The sequence below is a fragment of the Triturus cristatus genome, chromosome 4_2 (assembly GCF_964204655.1).
Source record: "Triturus cristatus chromosome 4_2, aTriCri1.1, whole genome shotgun sequence".
Lineage (NCBI taxonomy): Eukaryota > Metazoa > Chordata > Amphibia > Caudata > Salamandridae > Triturus > Triturus cristatus.
Genome location: NC_140586.1, coordinates 621,243,502 through 621,260,539, shown reverse-complemented (window position 1 = coordinate 621,260,539; position 17,038 = coordinate 621,243,502). Strand labels below are relative to the sequence as shown.

The following is a 17,038-nucleotide window of genomic DNA, read 5'->3' as shown; positions in this document are numbered from 1 at the left end:
TTGCGTGCTTACGTTAAAAATGTCCCTTCGAATACCTCTAAGGGGATTGCCCTCCAACAACAAGGATTTTAAATTAGGAAGGTTTCCAAGAGCAGAAGGCAAGCTGTGAAGAAGAAAAAAACATTTCAGAGAAACATTGTAGCATCAGTTAGAAACTCCGTTTTTTTTAAACTATGTATTGCATGTAATACATAGTAAAAAAAAAGTATTTAATCTTTAGAGTATTGGTTACTCTCAGATCTAGAAAAAAGCACTTAAACTCGCAGTGGTACAGGTTTGCAAAACTTTCGATTTATAGTGTTAGAACACACAATTATCTAAAAACGTAGAATATCAAACTGTATTAATCTACATTAGGTAAGTAACTGTACGACCATTTCAGGGGCGCCAGGGTGCAGTTTGTGGTAAAGTGAGATTCACAGGTGTCTACTGGAGCGGGAATCCAATAATCATCATTACTTGCAGCCAACTGTCAAGAATGGTTACCGAGCAGGGGTTACTAGGTCCTAATCATCAGCAATGAGGCCTTTAACACTCATGCCGTGCCTACTAGGACCTCTGTAAACTGAGCAGAGAGGGCACTCGTTTACGAGTTGACTCAGTTTAGAGAGACAACCAGGTTAAAGCTTACTCAGGGGAGAGGTGTGCGGTTAGAAGCACTTAACTCAATGTTTAACTACGCAGCTCAGCTCATGCTTTAACTTGAGGAAGATCATTTTTTTTTATCTAGCAACACACACTACTGCACAAACAAATCAGAACGGATATGGAAATTACTAGCAACTATGGCATTTAGACAAGCAATTCTACACTATGCATCTAGTGATCGGCCTTCTATTTAAGTCTGTGACTATCTGGTCTTTCCTCAAAGTCTCTTGTGCCAAATATTACACCCAACATGCTGTTACAAAAATTATAGCTATGCATCAAATCTCCCACCATATCTGTGGGAGTGCTACCTCGTGATCACTGTGGTGAAGGTTACTTTTGTGGGAGGAGCCATAACTGTCTGCAGCCGTTCAATTGCAGCTTCTTCGCCACCAAGCCATGCCTTCTCCCTGGCTCTGTGTAGGGCACAGAGGCTGGGTTCGGTTGAGCAGGGGGTCACAGTCCTTGACGCAGCAATCACAGGCCTTGTGAAGAGTCAATATGCCCCTCCCATCACTCAATAATAGCAATAAACAGATTACAATCTGCACATATAATGCATATTATATTTCTCTCAAACCTGAGAAAATGGGCTGTTGTGCTTCCAGACGTGTAGAAAATTAAAACAAATCCAGGGAGAATAAAAGAGCCCAAAAAGGGCCAGGTCCTGTGCCAAAAACTGGCTTGCATGGCCAAAGGCCAATGCAAAGCAGGTGCTGGAAATCATTAAAAACAATGAAATTCACTGAAAAACAGAAGCTTGAGGTTCTAGCTCAAACACTAAAACTAGTGAAGTTCGACAGTTATGGTTATGAATGCACACAACATAAGCGTAACAGCATCCATCATGCGTAAAACACCTATATGCGAACAGCAAAGATACACAAAAACTTAACTTGGTAACAATATGGCAGGCGCTGTGAGTTATGGAGTGTGTTGCGTGTGTTCATAACCACGCAGTTCCAGATCCTAGGCACACACTTGAAGACGTTGCCTTAATTTCTCTTTTTTGTACTTCTTAATCTCTAGTCTGATATTGCTGTGGCTGTGCAGAGAGCCATCACACTTGGTGATCCGCCAACCAAGTAGGCAGGGGTGCCTGTCAGAATGGCTTTTTATGTTTTTCTGCACAGAACTTGTGCTGTGCTTGTGAAATATATTGTATATAATATGTCTTTAAAAGGGACTTGCATCCCACCTTCACTTCTGATTGGTCCATCTGCTTGCCAGTTTGCTTTTCTCATTTACTAATGGATGTAAGCTGAACTCCCTTCCATGTCTCTCATCAGTTTCCCGTGGCCTAACTACTTATCCTCATCCGCGTTCGTGCTTTGACTACTTTTTTGTGTCAATTCTGCATGCCATTTACTTTCACGGGCAGCGTGTTACAGCTTCATTTGAGTGTTTACATATTTCTTATGCGTGCAACCAGTCTATTCTTAAACTGTTTGAGTGCTTTTTGTTTATCCAGATTAATCTCTCTGATGTGTTCTAGTGTGCGCTCTCTCCACTGGGCTTCTCGTTCTCTTGTTTCTGTAACTTCCCTTTATTCCACAAGGCTTGGAATGCATCGTTTCCAAGCCTCACTTTCAGCCCTGAGCCTCACCAATGGTTGTGCGAAGACGGTCCCCCACAATCCTACATGTCAGATGTGGCTGTCCTGGCACAAGAGTTTGCGTAGCTCTGACACTCAGCAGAATGATAAATATACTCTAGAACCCGCCTCCTACCATCTTCCCTGCACAAGTAAATGGTAGTCATGGAACAAAGGCTCAACTCCGGTCACATGCACCGAAACAAAAATACCTTGCAAAATTCACAAACAGTGGCAGTTAATGCTATGGCTACCACCATTAAGTGCCCACTCCATAATAACTAACAAGCGCTTCAGATTCCTTGCTGGGTGCTATGCTTTTAACTAATCTAATAGCGCGACTTTCAGAATCCCACTGGCTCATATCTCTTTGAACTGCGTCAATCAGTTTGGTGTACTAGACGTATTGTCAGCTTTACTTGTCTTTCATGCAAGAAGCAGGATGCTAGATCGATGGAGAAAAACAGTGTACACAAAATTAAGCCGGACGCGATAAATTGCTTCCTCAGCAAACAGGAGTTTAAATGTATTCAAATAATTAATGGCTTCGCTCAAACAGGACCCTCTTCCGAGCTGCCTCCACTCCGCCCGTTCTGACTCCCAATTGTGCACTTCTGCTGTATTTTCTGCAGTATTCACTGCATGAACACCTCATCCAGAATGTTTGGAAGCTCACGTTTAGAATACCACACAGGACACACAAGGGTGATACATTATCTATGCTGGAATTAGTTATAGCTCAAACAGCAATATCCTCTGTAACAGTGCGCTGACCTAACCTAGCAGAGACTCCAGAAACGGCAGTTACATAGTCTCATTAACATTCTTGTTGTTAGGAATGCTGCATTACTTAAAATGTTTGTATTCATCACAGCCAAAGTGTCCCACCACTAACCTCATCCCCAGTATCAGTATGAAGGCATTTTAGCTTCCCATGCACCACCACAGAATATTGTTTCCTTGAACCGGTCACTGTTTCACTATGTTAAAGAAAATTAAAACAAATTTAAACAAAATAAGATAGCACAGTAGAGTGGATCTCAGTCTGGAGCGGGTTTCGGCGCTTGGGAGTGAACTGGTTCCAAAGTCGGCCCGGACCCCATAGCAAATCCAAAGGGCCCAACAAGCGCAAAGGGCAAACCTACTGGTGGAATCCCAGATGGCAGGCCTCTCTGCTCCTTTGGGCCCCATAGGCAAGCCAGAAGGAGCTGATAACCTGTCAAAAAGATGCAGCATAGCATTTAGGAATTCCTCCACTCGCCTTGGAGTCGCTGTCGGACCCGAAAACTGTGGTTGCCGTTTGACCAAGGCTAGAATTGGTTGCGAATTGGACTGACTTGAAGAGCACAACCTGGAGGCACCTGGAAGCACCCGCTTGTGCTTTTTCGGGGTTAGCAAAACCAGTGGGACAGAGAAGAGACCCACCTGAGCTCCTTGCGCTTCTTTTTGGGTTACCTGAGGACTTGGATAATGAAGAAGACCAGTCACAGGAGCGAACTCTGGAGTGTGGCCCTGCTATCTTTAGACCTGGACAGATCTGGCATGGGGTTTTGCAGTGCTTAACCACAACGACCTTAGTTTACAGATATCGAATTGCCTTGGGGTGCATCAAAGCAGAATCACTGCAGGCCTTCAAGTTGTGATACAACACGAGACACCACAGCAAACTAATGTGGGTCAGTCACAGACATTTGTTTGCAGCATTTCCAACAGAGTTTAAAGAATGTAGACTTAGAGGTGACATATTCCCTGGCACCCTGTAATTTAGTACAATTTGGGGTTTCAAATAGACAAGGGGTAGCATTGGATCTGCGTCTGTTAGCGCTGAAAGAAAAGAACATGTCAGCAGCGCACATGAGTGGCGCCTTTATAGGCTCGCCCAAGTCACACTGGGCGTGTTGACACTTGACCGCTGGTGCGCAGTGGTACTGCTAAAGAATTTCTGCATCCAGTGTAATGCCTGGGGAAGTCTCAAAGGGTGAGGAATCTGCGGTTAGAAGTCTCTATCAGAAAACCGGAGTCGGAGACTTTTTAACACAAATACCACTACCCTCGTCCTAAAGAATAAGAGGGGATTTGGTTCCTTGAAAGATACGTGTTGCTTTGCTTCATTACTAAACGTAGAGGGTGTAGTATGGTACAAAGCCTAGAGGCCTACAGTTGCGTGGAGGCCATGGCTTATCCATGGAGAAGGGAAATTGTGGCCTGCGCAACAGTTAGTATAACGAATAAGGCAGAAATTCTGTTTCTTAAATCAAGTGTGAATGTCAAATTGCAGGCTCCATCCTCGTGTAGTTAACCACTGAAATTGGCATATTTGAGAATACCATCAATGATATCGTCAAGATGGAAAAAACATGATTGTTCCATAATTAAGCTTCTTTTAACAAAACTGGACAGTGTGAAACAAATACATGCTAGTAGTAAAATTGAAGGGAGCAGGCTTATTAGAGTTGGGCTAATGCAGTCCATATGACACGGGCAGCACCTAGCTCCTCTTCTAATAGCTATTTTGATGTTATCGTTTTATCATACTGTAGAAACATTTTTTAAATTCTCATTTGGCACCTTTCAAATTGAGTGGTTTAAGAGCAAATGTACCAACGTTGACAGTGAAAAGCTTATGGTTAAATTCCCATCTCTACTGATAAAACCGAACCTTTGCCACATTTGTGTCCTACTTACAATACATTAAGAACTAAATTATTTTTATTAGATGAGACGTTAAAACTTATCTCACAGAACTTATGATCTGTGACGGACCTTAATACAGAATTTTGTGTATCAATTAGATCTATCAAAGCTGGCTGGCGTGTTACCAAGTTATGAAATATTAGGGATTCTCAGAGAGAAATTAGCACACGGGTGCAGACTCCTGCGATAGCACACGTAAATAGGTCTTAATTTGGTTGGTCATCATAGCTTAAACGTGAATGGGAGTTTAAATGCATTGTACACTTGAATAATTTCAGTACATTTTATGATTATTTTTGTGAAACATCTGTTCTATGTAAGAGTTTTTTAGGAATAACCTTCAGATGATTAAACACAATTTGTTGGGCTGCTTTTTTGAAGCCTGATAACAGGGAGTAGTTAATTGGCTTATAACTCAACAGCACTGACTGGATGTTAGTTTCCACTTTTGCTAAATGTCAATCGGGTGACCTTAGCCTCATGAAAAGCATTATTTTAGATAGCATGGCCCTGGAAAAGGAGGAAGAGATTCCCTCGCTAAACTATATCAAGAATACCTGCTTATCCTTAGAACTACCTCGGATTAACTCATGTTTTTATGACTTTCACAAGGCCTCTCGTAGAGCTGACGCTCTAAGGATGCCTTCATCAGAGATATATTTTTACTAGATCCTGCGTTCAAGCTGGAGTCTTATTTATTGTTTGGAGAAAACAGTCAATTTGGATTAAACTTCACTAGGATTTGTTTGAACATATTACATTTCTTTATTGAGCTCTGCAACAAGGCACATGGACTGACAACCTTCCCCCTTATCCTTGTGACAATTGTTCTGTTCAATCCACTATTCATTTAACATTCTTTTGATCATTGTGTCTGCTCGTATTAGTTTTCTTTTTCCAGTTCTGTGCCTTATGAATTTTTTGTTACACAGGTTGGGTTTCCAATTCCTGCAGCACTTCAACACTGCTGAAAAATGTACTGCAGTTTGTTATATCTTGGTACAGTGTGTTTCTTCCTATTTACTTCTCCATCAGTGGATGCAATTGAGGGATTATCGTCGTGGGATCCTTTTGATGTGACGCTCCGTTTCAAGTATGTCGGAGGTTATATGTTTTTTGGGCCTGTCTTGTACACTATGCCTCTTAATGGAGCCAGCCACCTGTACGCACGTTTGATCACACAGTCCACGTGTGTTGCGAGGGCCAGGAGTATCATTTTGCAGAACAAACCTGCGAACGTCTTGGTGAAGATCTGTTTATGGTGCACAAGATCCATCCTATGGTGTTTTTTGTATTTTGTAAATGCCTACTTTTGTTATTATTTTGCTGTTATTTAATTATCTAACAGGTCACATTGTTTCATGTGTTTTGCGTTTTGTGTGTAAGCCGCCCTGCGCCTCACGTTATAGTTGTGTATAAGTCGCCCTGCGCCTCACCCGTGTATCTGTGTATAAGCCGCCCTGCGCCTCACGTTATATCTATGTATAAGCCGCCCTGCGCTTCATGTGTTTTGCGTTTTGTGTGTAAGCCGCCCTGCGCCTCACGTTATAGTTGTGTATAAGTTGCCCTGCGCCTCACCCGTGTATCTGTGTATAAGCCGCCCTGCGCCTCACGTTATATCTATGTATAAGCCGCCCAGCGCTTCATGTGTTTTGCGTTTTGTGTGTAAGCCGCCCTGCGCCTCACGTTATAGTTGTGTATAAGTCGCCCTGCGCTTCATGTTAGTATAAGCCGCCCTGTGCTTCATATTATGTATGTCTTTGTGTGTAAGCCGCCCTGCGCATCACGTTACTGTTAATGTAAGTCGCCTTGCGCTTTAACTTCATGTTCACTGGGTGCTAAGATCTTTCTTTGTTGTTTTACCCAGTGCTGTTAAAAAAATGTTTTGTTATCTTTAATTCTATCACAGGGAAGCATGATTAATCTTACGCATTCTTCGTCTTCTCTGTCATGTTGTTCTTACTGATGTGATTGCTCTCTCGCACACCCACCTGGCCAGTTGGAGTGCAGAGGGAGTACTCATTGACGTTTTTTTTCTCATTTGTAGAAAGGAGGATGGGAAACAAGTTAGGTTATTTGTTTCTTTAAGACCTTTGCTTGTTTTCTGTTTCCTTAAGAACTTTGCTTGTTTTCTCTTTTTCTACCTTCGTTCTGTTCGCCCTTGTATCCTTCTATTTAGTTTGGTTCTTCTGAGCTCTTTATCTGATTCTTTATTTCTTTGTTCGGTTATTTGTTTGGAAGGAAGGAGGATATGTTATATCTTGGTACAGTGTGTTTCTTCCTATTTACTTCTCCATCAGTGGAACACTGGGTGATGATGTCATGTGGAATGTTGATCTGTGAAACACACAGTTGGAGATGGGCTGAGCGCCTGGCTGGCTGCTCCTGGTGGGGCTCTTTAAGGGCTCTTCTCTGGCTCTTCACTGGTTTAACTCTGGCGTTACACTGGCTGTACTACTGATCCTGTAACTAACCTGAATAAATCATCTGAATCATACCTACCAGTGTGGACCTGATTTCTACACAGTTATTGATTTTATTAGAGGTGCATTGTATATTAGGAGGCGGTATTCATCTTAACTGATTTTAGATATTTAGGTATTATTATGTCCGATATAGTACATATTGTTCAGAACTGGCAGTCTAACTAATTGTTGTCTCTTTTAAGAGTTGTAAACTACGTTGTTGATCTTAAGATGAGATGACATTTTATTATGCACTTTATGGCATTCTATGACAAAGTTTATTTGATTTGACTGATCTTGACCAGATATCAATGTAGCTCGAAAAATCATAATACCTCACGTTGTCTGCTAAATCCCACTAAATGGACTGTTCGCAGACCTCCCAAAGTACATCCAACATGGCAGAGTGGGAGTGTGCACAAACTCAAATCTCCCCCTAATACACAGCGGTGACAATAGTCTCTATCATAGACAGATTGATTATCATAATATAATGGGCTTCCTTGCAGAAAATAGCACTGAATACAACACTTTATCCTCATTGTGGATGCTTATCCCTTTGTCATCTTCATCAAAAAACGTGAACTGCAAGCTGAATGACCAATGTAAGAATCTTATTTATCCCGTTGGCTTATGGGAACGGGTTACTATAATAGGACACTATACACAAATCCCCGCAAACTGCAGTTAACGGGCCCTACTGCCCGTGCGGTGGAGACTTGGCACAAAGTTACGAGAAAGCTGGGGTGGTATAACCGCCTAACCAAGGCGACACCGTTATGGGAGTTTGAAAAGTTGGGTCGACTCAGTCAATGCCCTGGGTTTGATAAATGGGACACAATCGGGATTTACACAGTGGGAGAAGGGGAAGATGGCCTCATTTAGTGACCTCCAGACAAAATTCCAAATAGCACCATCAGAGGCATTTAGGTACCTACAGATTAGACATGCTATTTCGACAGCCCTACCTAAGGGGACCCCTCTTCCTGACCCATCCCCCCTTGGAGGATAGGTTGCCATTAGACCCCATGGACTGCAAGACAATCTCGCTCACGTACAAAAAGCTTGTCAACAACCGTCCTGATCCAATGCAGAAACTGAAAGTGTGCTGGGAAACAGACCTGGGAATTATAGAAGACGAGGATTGGCGTGATGCTCTGGCCTCCCCCAGGGAAGTAGCCATTCCCATGCGGTTACGGTTAATGTCAAACTTCTATTCCGACTGGGTAGGCGCCCCGACACTCTCGGTCCCTGACACTGTAACCAAGTAGGTACTTTAATCCATATCCTATGGGATTGCCCGCACATACAGCCGTACTGGGACGCAGTCACCCGTCAGATTGTGACGGGTGTATACAGGGAAGTATACAGTGCATTGACCTACATTATTTGTTGTGTTTGTTCAAGTGTGCACCGCTAGTTATGTGCCCCGAGGGTGGCTGACCAGAGGTATTGAAGCGCTCAAGATTGTGCTTAGATGTGTATGGACATAGAGTTCCGGACACACTGTGGGGGGTGGGGGGGGGGTTGTAATCACTGCACTGATACATAATGTATGCAGACACTATGTTGCTAAAAATAAAAATTGTTTAAAAAAAAAAAAATCTTATTTATCCGGTTTCTAATTGTTTCCAAGAATATCTGAACAACAGGACCGGGCCATAACATATGCACCATTAGATCAAATTGTAGGCAACCTGTTTAGCACTCATAGCAATCAACCTGGCCTACCTGGAATAATTTCATTGTTTGTTGAGCACATTTTCACCCGTAGGTATTTTGATGTTCTGAAACAAAAGGGAGCTAATAGGTAAATTTATGAAGACACACATCTTCAAAGCCTTTAGAAACTGTAGATAGTCAGAAATGCTCTGGGGTATCAGGGGAGATTATCCTAAAGTTGTGGGCCAGTGTCACGTTTACCTTCTACAAAACGTCAAATTGAATTTCTGTGTTACGTGCATTAAATGAAACCTTTGAGTGAGATCATGAAAATAAAGTATAGTCAAGGGCTCTAGATAAATCTTGAGGTCTTTCGCCCTGGTCACTGTAAAAGCAGATTAACATCTCACATTTTCTAATAACCATAAAAGGTTTTTTTTTTTTCCTGGAGTTTTATATAGCGCAATCTTGACCCCAAAGGTATCAGAGCGCTTTACATGAGCACCAGTTGCGTTACAGATGGACACATTCATTTTTGTTGGGCACGGTAAGATTAAGTGATTCGTCCAGAATCGCACGAACGTGAACGTCCCTGCCAAGACTCGAACCCGGTTCCCCAGCTTCGAGGTCGACTGCTCTAGCCACAAGGCCACATCCTCTCCCCTAAGGTTTGATTTTGGGAAAGAGATTACTTATGATTTCAGACTTTCCTCCCACTATGTAAGTGCTTGAGTTTTAAATTCACAGCAGAGGAGACCAAGTGCAAATCTTAATACAATCGGGATCCTGTTATAATAAACTATTGCAAGGATTTGGGTGCCGTCCTATTGCATATGGCCTATAGTGCTGAAATGTCCATATCCCTCCACTGCAAGGCACCCATGCATGAGATCACTACTCATCTATTTGGGTGAAGACTTAAAGTGTCAAAGGCAAGCACTTACATAGCTCAATCCTACATATGAATTTTAAATGATGTCTCATCTGAGAGTAAAACTTGCTATACACTGCTCCTTCATATGAAGCAGTATCTCAGGCTATGGCACGAAACAAACTTCTACCCAGACAAATGGAACAATAACATGAGCTTTAATTTGTTTGAATGCTGGAAATAATCCTACTGGGACCTTCACTCGTAGGAAACCATTGTGGCGGTTAACTGGTTGCTCTATAAATAAGGGTGCACAAGATATCCCCAAACGTCATGCAGCTTTAGGAACTGGAGTTCAGTACTAGCTTTTCTATCTTTCATGTTTGGGTGTCCGCCCCTTAGGCCCATCACTCATATGAAACCATTTGAGCCTACGTTTTGACTATTCATTATGAACTTGCTTGCACACATTACTTCAAAAAGCGGTTCATGAATTCTATTTCATGTAAATCACACCATCTCTGAAGGAGTATTCTAATATTAGCACACATTCTAGGTAAATAAAAATGGCTAAAAGCCTACACTTCTGACATTTGATTTCTTACCTACTGAGATCATTGTTTGTCAAATCCAGGCGTTCCAACCCTTGCAGAAGACCAATTTCTTCAGGCAGAGATTTGATCTTGTTATCTCGAAGTTCCAATGTAATGATAGAACTCAGATGTCTCAGATGTTCTGAACTCAACATTTGGATCCGGTTATTACCAACATGTAACTCCTGCATAAAATAAATCTTAGGTTTATGTGATACACTACACATTTGACAGTGCAGGTTAATACTGGTATGCAACCTCTGATTCGCAAACATTTTTCTACCACTAAAATATGCACTCGATGTATGATGCACTCTAAATTAACTAAGTTAAGTTGCAAAAACTTTTTCAGGAGATAAGCGGGGATAAGTTTGGTGCACAACAGATGCAGACACAGCACTGCCATGTGAATGTCTGCAATCACCAAGAGAAGAGTATAGCATTTGTACAAGTGCAAACTTTCACACACTACCTGCTGAAAACTACCAACTACTTTCAGCTGTATCAGATGAAAATTATACATGTGTGGGTCATTAGGTTGCTCCCAAAATTTAAACAAAGTTAATAATGTTTAATCTTCACAAGAAAGCAGTTCATATCTAATGAATTTACCAAAACTCCTAGAATAAGGAGCGCCAGGCAAGAACATCTTGCAAACAAATTGACTTTAGAGAAAACAGCCATATCAAATTGTAAGACAAGGCCAGTTAAGTCGATGTAGGTTCTCGTAATCAGTAAATGTCGTATTCATTAATAATAATCTGGCCTTCACTGGAAATTATTTTTCAGCTCAAGAATGTTCCTATTTTGATGGTAGGGGGCAGACAGCCAACATGCGCTTTCCATGGTCTCCACCCTGTAAACATTGTTCTTTTCAACTTCAGCGCCTACTTGTCCTAAGCAACTGGGTGAACTGAGAGTAAACTATGTGAGAATGGCAGCGAGCTGTAACCCAGATCACATAGTCAGTCATTAAGGGAGTCCCTCTATCCCTTTTCTTCCTCTCCTCCCCACAACATAAGGGTTTGCCCTTCTATCTCAAGATGCGATCAGAATGTTGATGTATGCCACAGTTCTAGGCGAGGCTCCTGCGTGATTCTGAGGAGGACACTGGAGGTGGCAGCAGTGGCTGAGGCGCTTGCTATCTATGTTCGCTCAATAAACCTATTTTCCTTCTCCTACCATCGTCTCTCGTGGTCTACCAGCTCTAGATTTCACACTGGCGACAGAGGACAGGATGCAAGAAATTGGTGGGCAGTGAAAATTGACGTCTCAACACGCGAGTTGGAACATCAGTAAGCCAGCTTTTGAAGAGCACGCAGGTTGAGTGATAACAGTGAGTACATTTTGACCCTTGGGCTGAATTTGCATGGGACAGCTGGCTCTGATGTGGTTTAGATCCTCTGTGTTTCGAATACATAATCCCATTACTAGTTTATGAGCAAATATTTGTCGCATTCCGTATGAGAGTTATATGTTGAGATTCAAAATTAATGCAGTAACTGGGGAGAGTTATTGATCTCTGAGCAGGCCTGGTGGAGCCCTGACAGAGTTTTTTTGTCAGGTTTAAGGGAGTAACCCGAGTTGTAAATTTAGCGCTGTTGCCCGCAACTAGCGCTGTCCAGGGAAGCCTTCCCTGGAGCTGTTTGCATTTATTTGTACTTTTGTCAAAGTACCAGTGGCCAGCAGAGTGAGTCAGCTGTGTGGTGAACGGATCACATTGTTCAAGTGTCAACGCCAGAGAGGGGCACACACCTCTAGAGACCTCAACATCATCTCCTACGCCGACACCCAGCTGATCCTTTCCCTCACCAAGGACCCCCACATCGCCAAAACCAACCTCCACGAAAGAATGAAAGCCGTCGCCGAGTGGATGAAGACCAGCCGACTGAAGCTAAACTCGGACAAGACGGAAGTCCTCATCCTTGGTCCCACCCCCTCGGCCTGGGACGACTCCTGGTGGCCGACCTCACTGGGAACAGCTCCAACACCCACCGAACACACACGCAACCTAGGGTCCATCCTCGACTCCACCCTCTCCATGACAAAGCAGGTCAACGCCGTCTCATCCTCCTGCTTCAACACCCTCTGCATGCTCCGCAAGATCTACAGGTGGATCCCCACCGAAACCAGAGGAACAGTCACCCAGGCCCTTGTCAGCAGCAGGTTGGACTACGGAAACGCCCTCTAGGCAGGAGCCTCGGCCAAACTCCTGAAAGGACTTCAACGCATTCAGAACGCCTCTGCACGCGTGATCCTAAACATCCCTCACTGCAACCACATCACACCCCACCTGAGAGACCTGCACTGGCTCCCCGTCAACAAGAGGATCACCTTAAGGCTCCTCATCCAAGCACACAAGGCACTCCACAACATCGGACCAGCATACCTTAACAGATGACTCAGCTTCTACACCCCCCCAACCGCAGGCTCTGCTCCGCCGACCTCGTCACAGTTCCCCGCATCCCAAGAGCAACCTCCGGCGGCATATCGTTCTCCCACCTCGCCGCCAAGACCTGGAACACCCTCCCCATCCTCCTACGGCAGACCTAGGACCTGCTAACCTTCAGAAGACTCCTCAAGACCTGGCTATTCGAGCAGTACTCTTCCCCCCGTCCCCCCCCCCCCCCCCCCAGCACCTTGAGACCCTCACGGGTAAGTAGTGCGCTTTACAAATGTTCTGATTGATTGATTGGTCATCAAGCCTGTCGTGCTGACAGGCACAGCTGGTGATTTTCTTTGGTGCCACCACCATTTGTCCGAGGCATTTGCAGTTTGTCAAAAGAGAATAGCCGGAAAATAAACCTCGTGCTTGTCATGCTGACTGGCAGAGCAACTCCAATTTTGGTCGCCTGCGGCACCTTACCTTGCCGTCTCTATCGGATCCAAGTTTTCATTGAATCACTTCAAACAAACGGCAGGTGTTCTCTCTCTCATGTTGTGAGAGAGAGAAAAGGAAACTCTACTCTTCTACCTTCAGTGATGGGAAAAGTGACACTTAGTGGAAATGCTCTGCATTTAAAAACCATAGACAGTTTTGGTACCTTCTCTAGACAAAGGAATGTAAGACAGTTCTTGGGTGTTTCCTATACTTTCTCTAATTTTCTTTTACAGGTTGCTACTAAGCATTTTATTTTTTTAAGGGTCAGACCTAGAATTATTCTAACAATATTCCTGTGTTAGTATATCGTTGATGATTATTTGTTAATTCCCCAATAGCATTCACCCAATCTACACAGTAAAGCAGAATATGACACCTCCACCGTTTTTTCTGACTACTCCAGGGCAACCAATTTTGAAATGGAACAAATGGAAGAAAGTTTTCCATAACTATGCAGTAACATGTGGTCTTAACTTAGGACTAGAAAGAAAAGTAACACTACTACAACATTATCTAGGGGCTGAAGGGCAAGAGGTTTAAGAGCATTTGCCTGATTTAGGTGCTAATGAGGCGAGAGGGCTAAATGAGTACGAGATAAATATTAGGAAACTGGACATTCACTTTCAGAATAAAGTAAACACCATCATGAAACGCTACCATTTTTGGGAAGACGTGTCAGAAAGAAGGGTAAACAGTAAAATAATTTGTATCTGATCTGAGGTAACTTGCAGATAGCTGCAAATTTGGGGGAGCATGCGAGGAGCGCATAAGGGATCAGTTTGTACTAACTTTTTAAAATAGAAAGAATATGAGAGGAGTTGTGGCTGAAGGACGAACCGCCACTGGGAGGAGGATTAATTGTAGCCAAACAGGTAGAACACATGATGCAGTGTGCGAGTGAGATAAAACAAGATTATGAGGGAAAGACTACATTGAATGAGATTGTTGATGACCTGTATAATATTCTGGTTGTTAAAGGAGTCAAGTGAGAGCTGAAGGAGAATAAATGTAGTAGGAGTTTCTGAGGAAATTATTACAGGTGTGGGAAGGTGGGGCATTTGGCCAACAGCAAAGAATGCCTGGCATTAGAAGTGTTTTGCAACAAGTGCCGGAAGAAGGGTCATTTCAAGATCTGATGCAAGGGTAACGTGAACTACAGAGGGAATGCTAGAGGGGTAACAACACAGGTGTCTGATGAGATTGTTTTGCAAATAGAGGGTGAAGGAGTGGGTAACCCCAAGGACTCCATAACTATTGAAGAACAAATGATTGAAGCTTTGTTTGATTCATGCTGCAAGTGAACGATAATCTCAGCAGAGACATTTGAGAAAATGTTCAAAAGTAGGGAAAGACTACAAAGGATGGACGTCAAGCCAGGAGGTTTTGAAGGGGGAACAACCCATACACATGAGGGTTACTTTTGGGGAACTGTGGCATACAAAGCCCGATATATGGTCATCAAGGTATATGTATCTCATAAAGGGGACAATATCCTGGTGTGGCAAGCACAAAAGGATCTCGGGATCTATCACAACCCCAACAAGGACCCCCAAATCCTGGTTCAGTGTGTTGGCAAAGTCAAAACAAGGATAGAAGAAGAATTTCCTGATGTATTTTCAGAACAATTGGAATGTCTTAAACGCTATGCTCACAAAATACAACTTAAAGAAAACTCACACCCAGTCTCAGCCAACGGGAGGAATTTACCCCATATCTATGCAGGAGGCAGTAAAGAAGGAGTTAGAAAAGCTGTGCAGTTTGGGTGTGATCGAGCCCGTGGAGGCCACAGAGTGGTTGGTATCAATAGTACTGGCCAAGGAAGAAGAAGGAGCAGTACAATTGTGAATTGACCTCGGAGCTCTTAACAGAGAGGTTGTAGTGGATAAATATCCCTTGCCTATCATCACACAAATGATGAGTAGGGTAGCCAGAGCCAAGGTATTCTCTACACTAGACTTGACCACTGCATACTATCAAGTCAAACTGCACCCCGAGTCCCAAGGACTAACAGCATTCATAACATCCATGGGGGCTTAAAAATTCAAACGCATGCCATTTGGACTGGTGTCAGCGGCTACAGTTTTCCAGAGAATTATGGCCAATATGCTCCAAGGAATCCCCGCGGTGGTTGCTACCAAGATAATGTACTGATATTTGAGGAAAATGGAGTACAACTTGACCATAGGCTCAAACAAGTTCTGATGAGGTTCCAGGAACTGGGTCTCACCGTAAAAAAGGGAAAAGTGCAGAATAGGTTGTTCAGGAAATAGTTTCTGGGACATAGAGTGACAGCAGATGGCATACTACTTGAAACAGAGCTGCAGGACACTATACTAAACCCTAAGCCTCCAAAAAGCAAAGAGGAAGTCAAGTCTTTTATGGAAAAGGTTGAGTTTTACAGTAAATGTGTTCAGGATTTTGCTAGGTGAACATATAAGATGCAGAGTGTTAAAGAAGGGGGTACTGTTAGAGTGGAGTGAGGAGTGCCAGAAAGAGTTCGAGGACATCAAGGCAGCTCTAGCTGGGGCTCCAGACCTGGAAGCATTCTAATCTGGCAGGAGAACATTTATAACAACAGATGCTAGCCCCAAATGCCTAGGAGCCCTCATGACCCAAGAGCGAGAGAAGGGGGAGGAGACAATAGTGTTTGCCTCTCGATCCTTGTGTCAGGCAGAAATTAATTACTCTGTGATTGAGAAAGATGCTCTAGCGGCACATTGGGCCATTAACAAGTTCAGGAACTTTGTTTGGTGAATCGGTTTCAATTTAAGGACCGACCATAAGCCCATCGTTGAAGTTTTTACAAATAAGGGGTTAGACTCCATCGCGTGTAGAATCAGGAGGTGAGTTGTGAATCTACAGGAGTATACGTTCAGGATGGAGTACGTATTGGGGGTGAGAAATCACACTGCAGATTACCTCTCACGCCTTGTTGAGTACCCACAAAAGGAGGATAACTATAGCTGCAAACAGGAGGATGAGGTCTTGAACTTACAGAATGAGCAAGTGTGCATCATAACCCACGGGGCTATAGAAAAAACACAGTGGAAGGAAGAATTGAAGGCTGACTAACTTTTGCAGAAGGTATGTGAAAAGACGAAGGGTGGTTGGTCAGTCCAGGACAAACGAGAAGAGTCACTCAAACCATTCTGGATGCTTAGATAGGAACCGTCCATTGTGGATGAGTGTATTTTCCATGGCACAAAGCCAATTCCAACCGGAACTTTAGGTTTAAATCTTTTATTAAAGGTTTTCATCAAAGAACCAATAGCGCAAGCCATCACACTTTCCCGGCCAAGGCGGGAGCAGCTGCAGCTGAGGTCTCCCCCCCCCCCCCCCCCACCACAGCCAACCGGAACTTTAAAGGACATACTGTTCAAGTTGGCGCATGAGGGACATTTGGGTATTAACAAGACTAAGCAAAGACTAGGTTTGGATTTGGTGGCCTAGTATGGATTCGGACATAGAGAGGAAGATACAAGAGTGTATACCGGGATCCTCTAGTGACAAAACAATCAAGTTGAATACTCCAACCACGCACTGTAGTGCATCACCAGGGGGTCCGTGGGTGGACATAGCCTTAGACATAATTGGCCCGTTAACAGGGGAGAACCGATCACCATACATCTT

The 17,038-nt window shown here is 43.4% G+C and overlaps 1 protein-coding gene across 1 annotated transcript in view; it reads right to left on the bottom strand.

Annotated features, from left to right (window-relative positions):
* LRRC40 (leucine rich repeat containing 40) overlaps positions 1-17,038 on the bottom strand; it is a 354,024-nt gene that overhangs the window by 113,378 nt on the left and 223,608 nt on the right. The window contains exons 7-8 of the mRNA XM_085602291.1: positions 10,540-10,712; positions 13-103 (exon numbers count right to left, since the gene is read on the bottom strand). Coding sequence (XP_085458417.1) covers positions 13-103; positions 10,540-10,712 — 264 coding nt within the window. The remainder of the gene's footprint in view (positions 1-12; positions 104-10,539; positions 10,713-17,038) is intronic.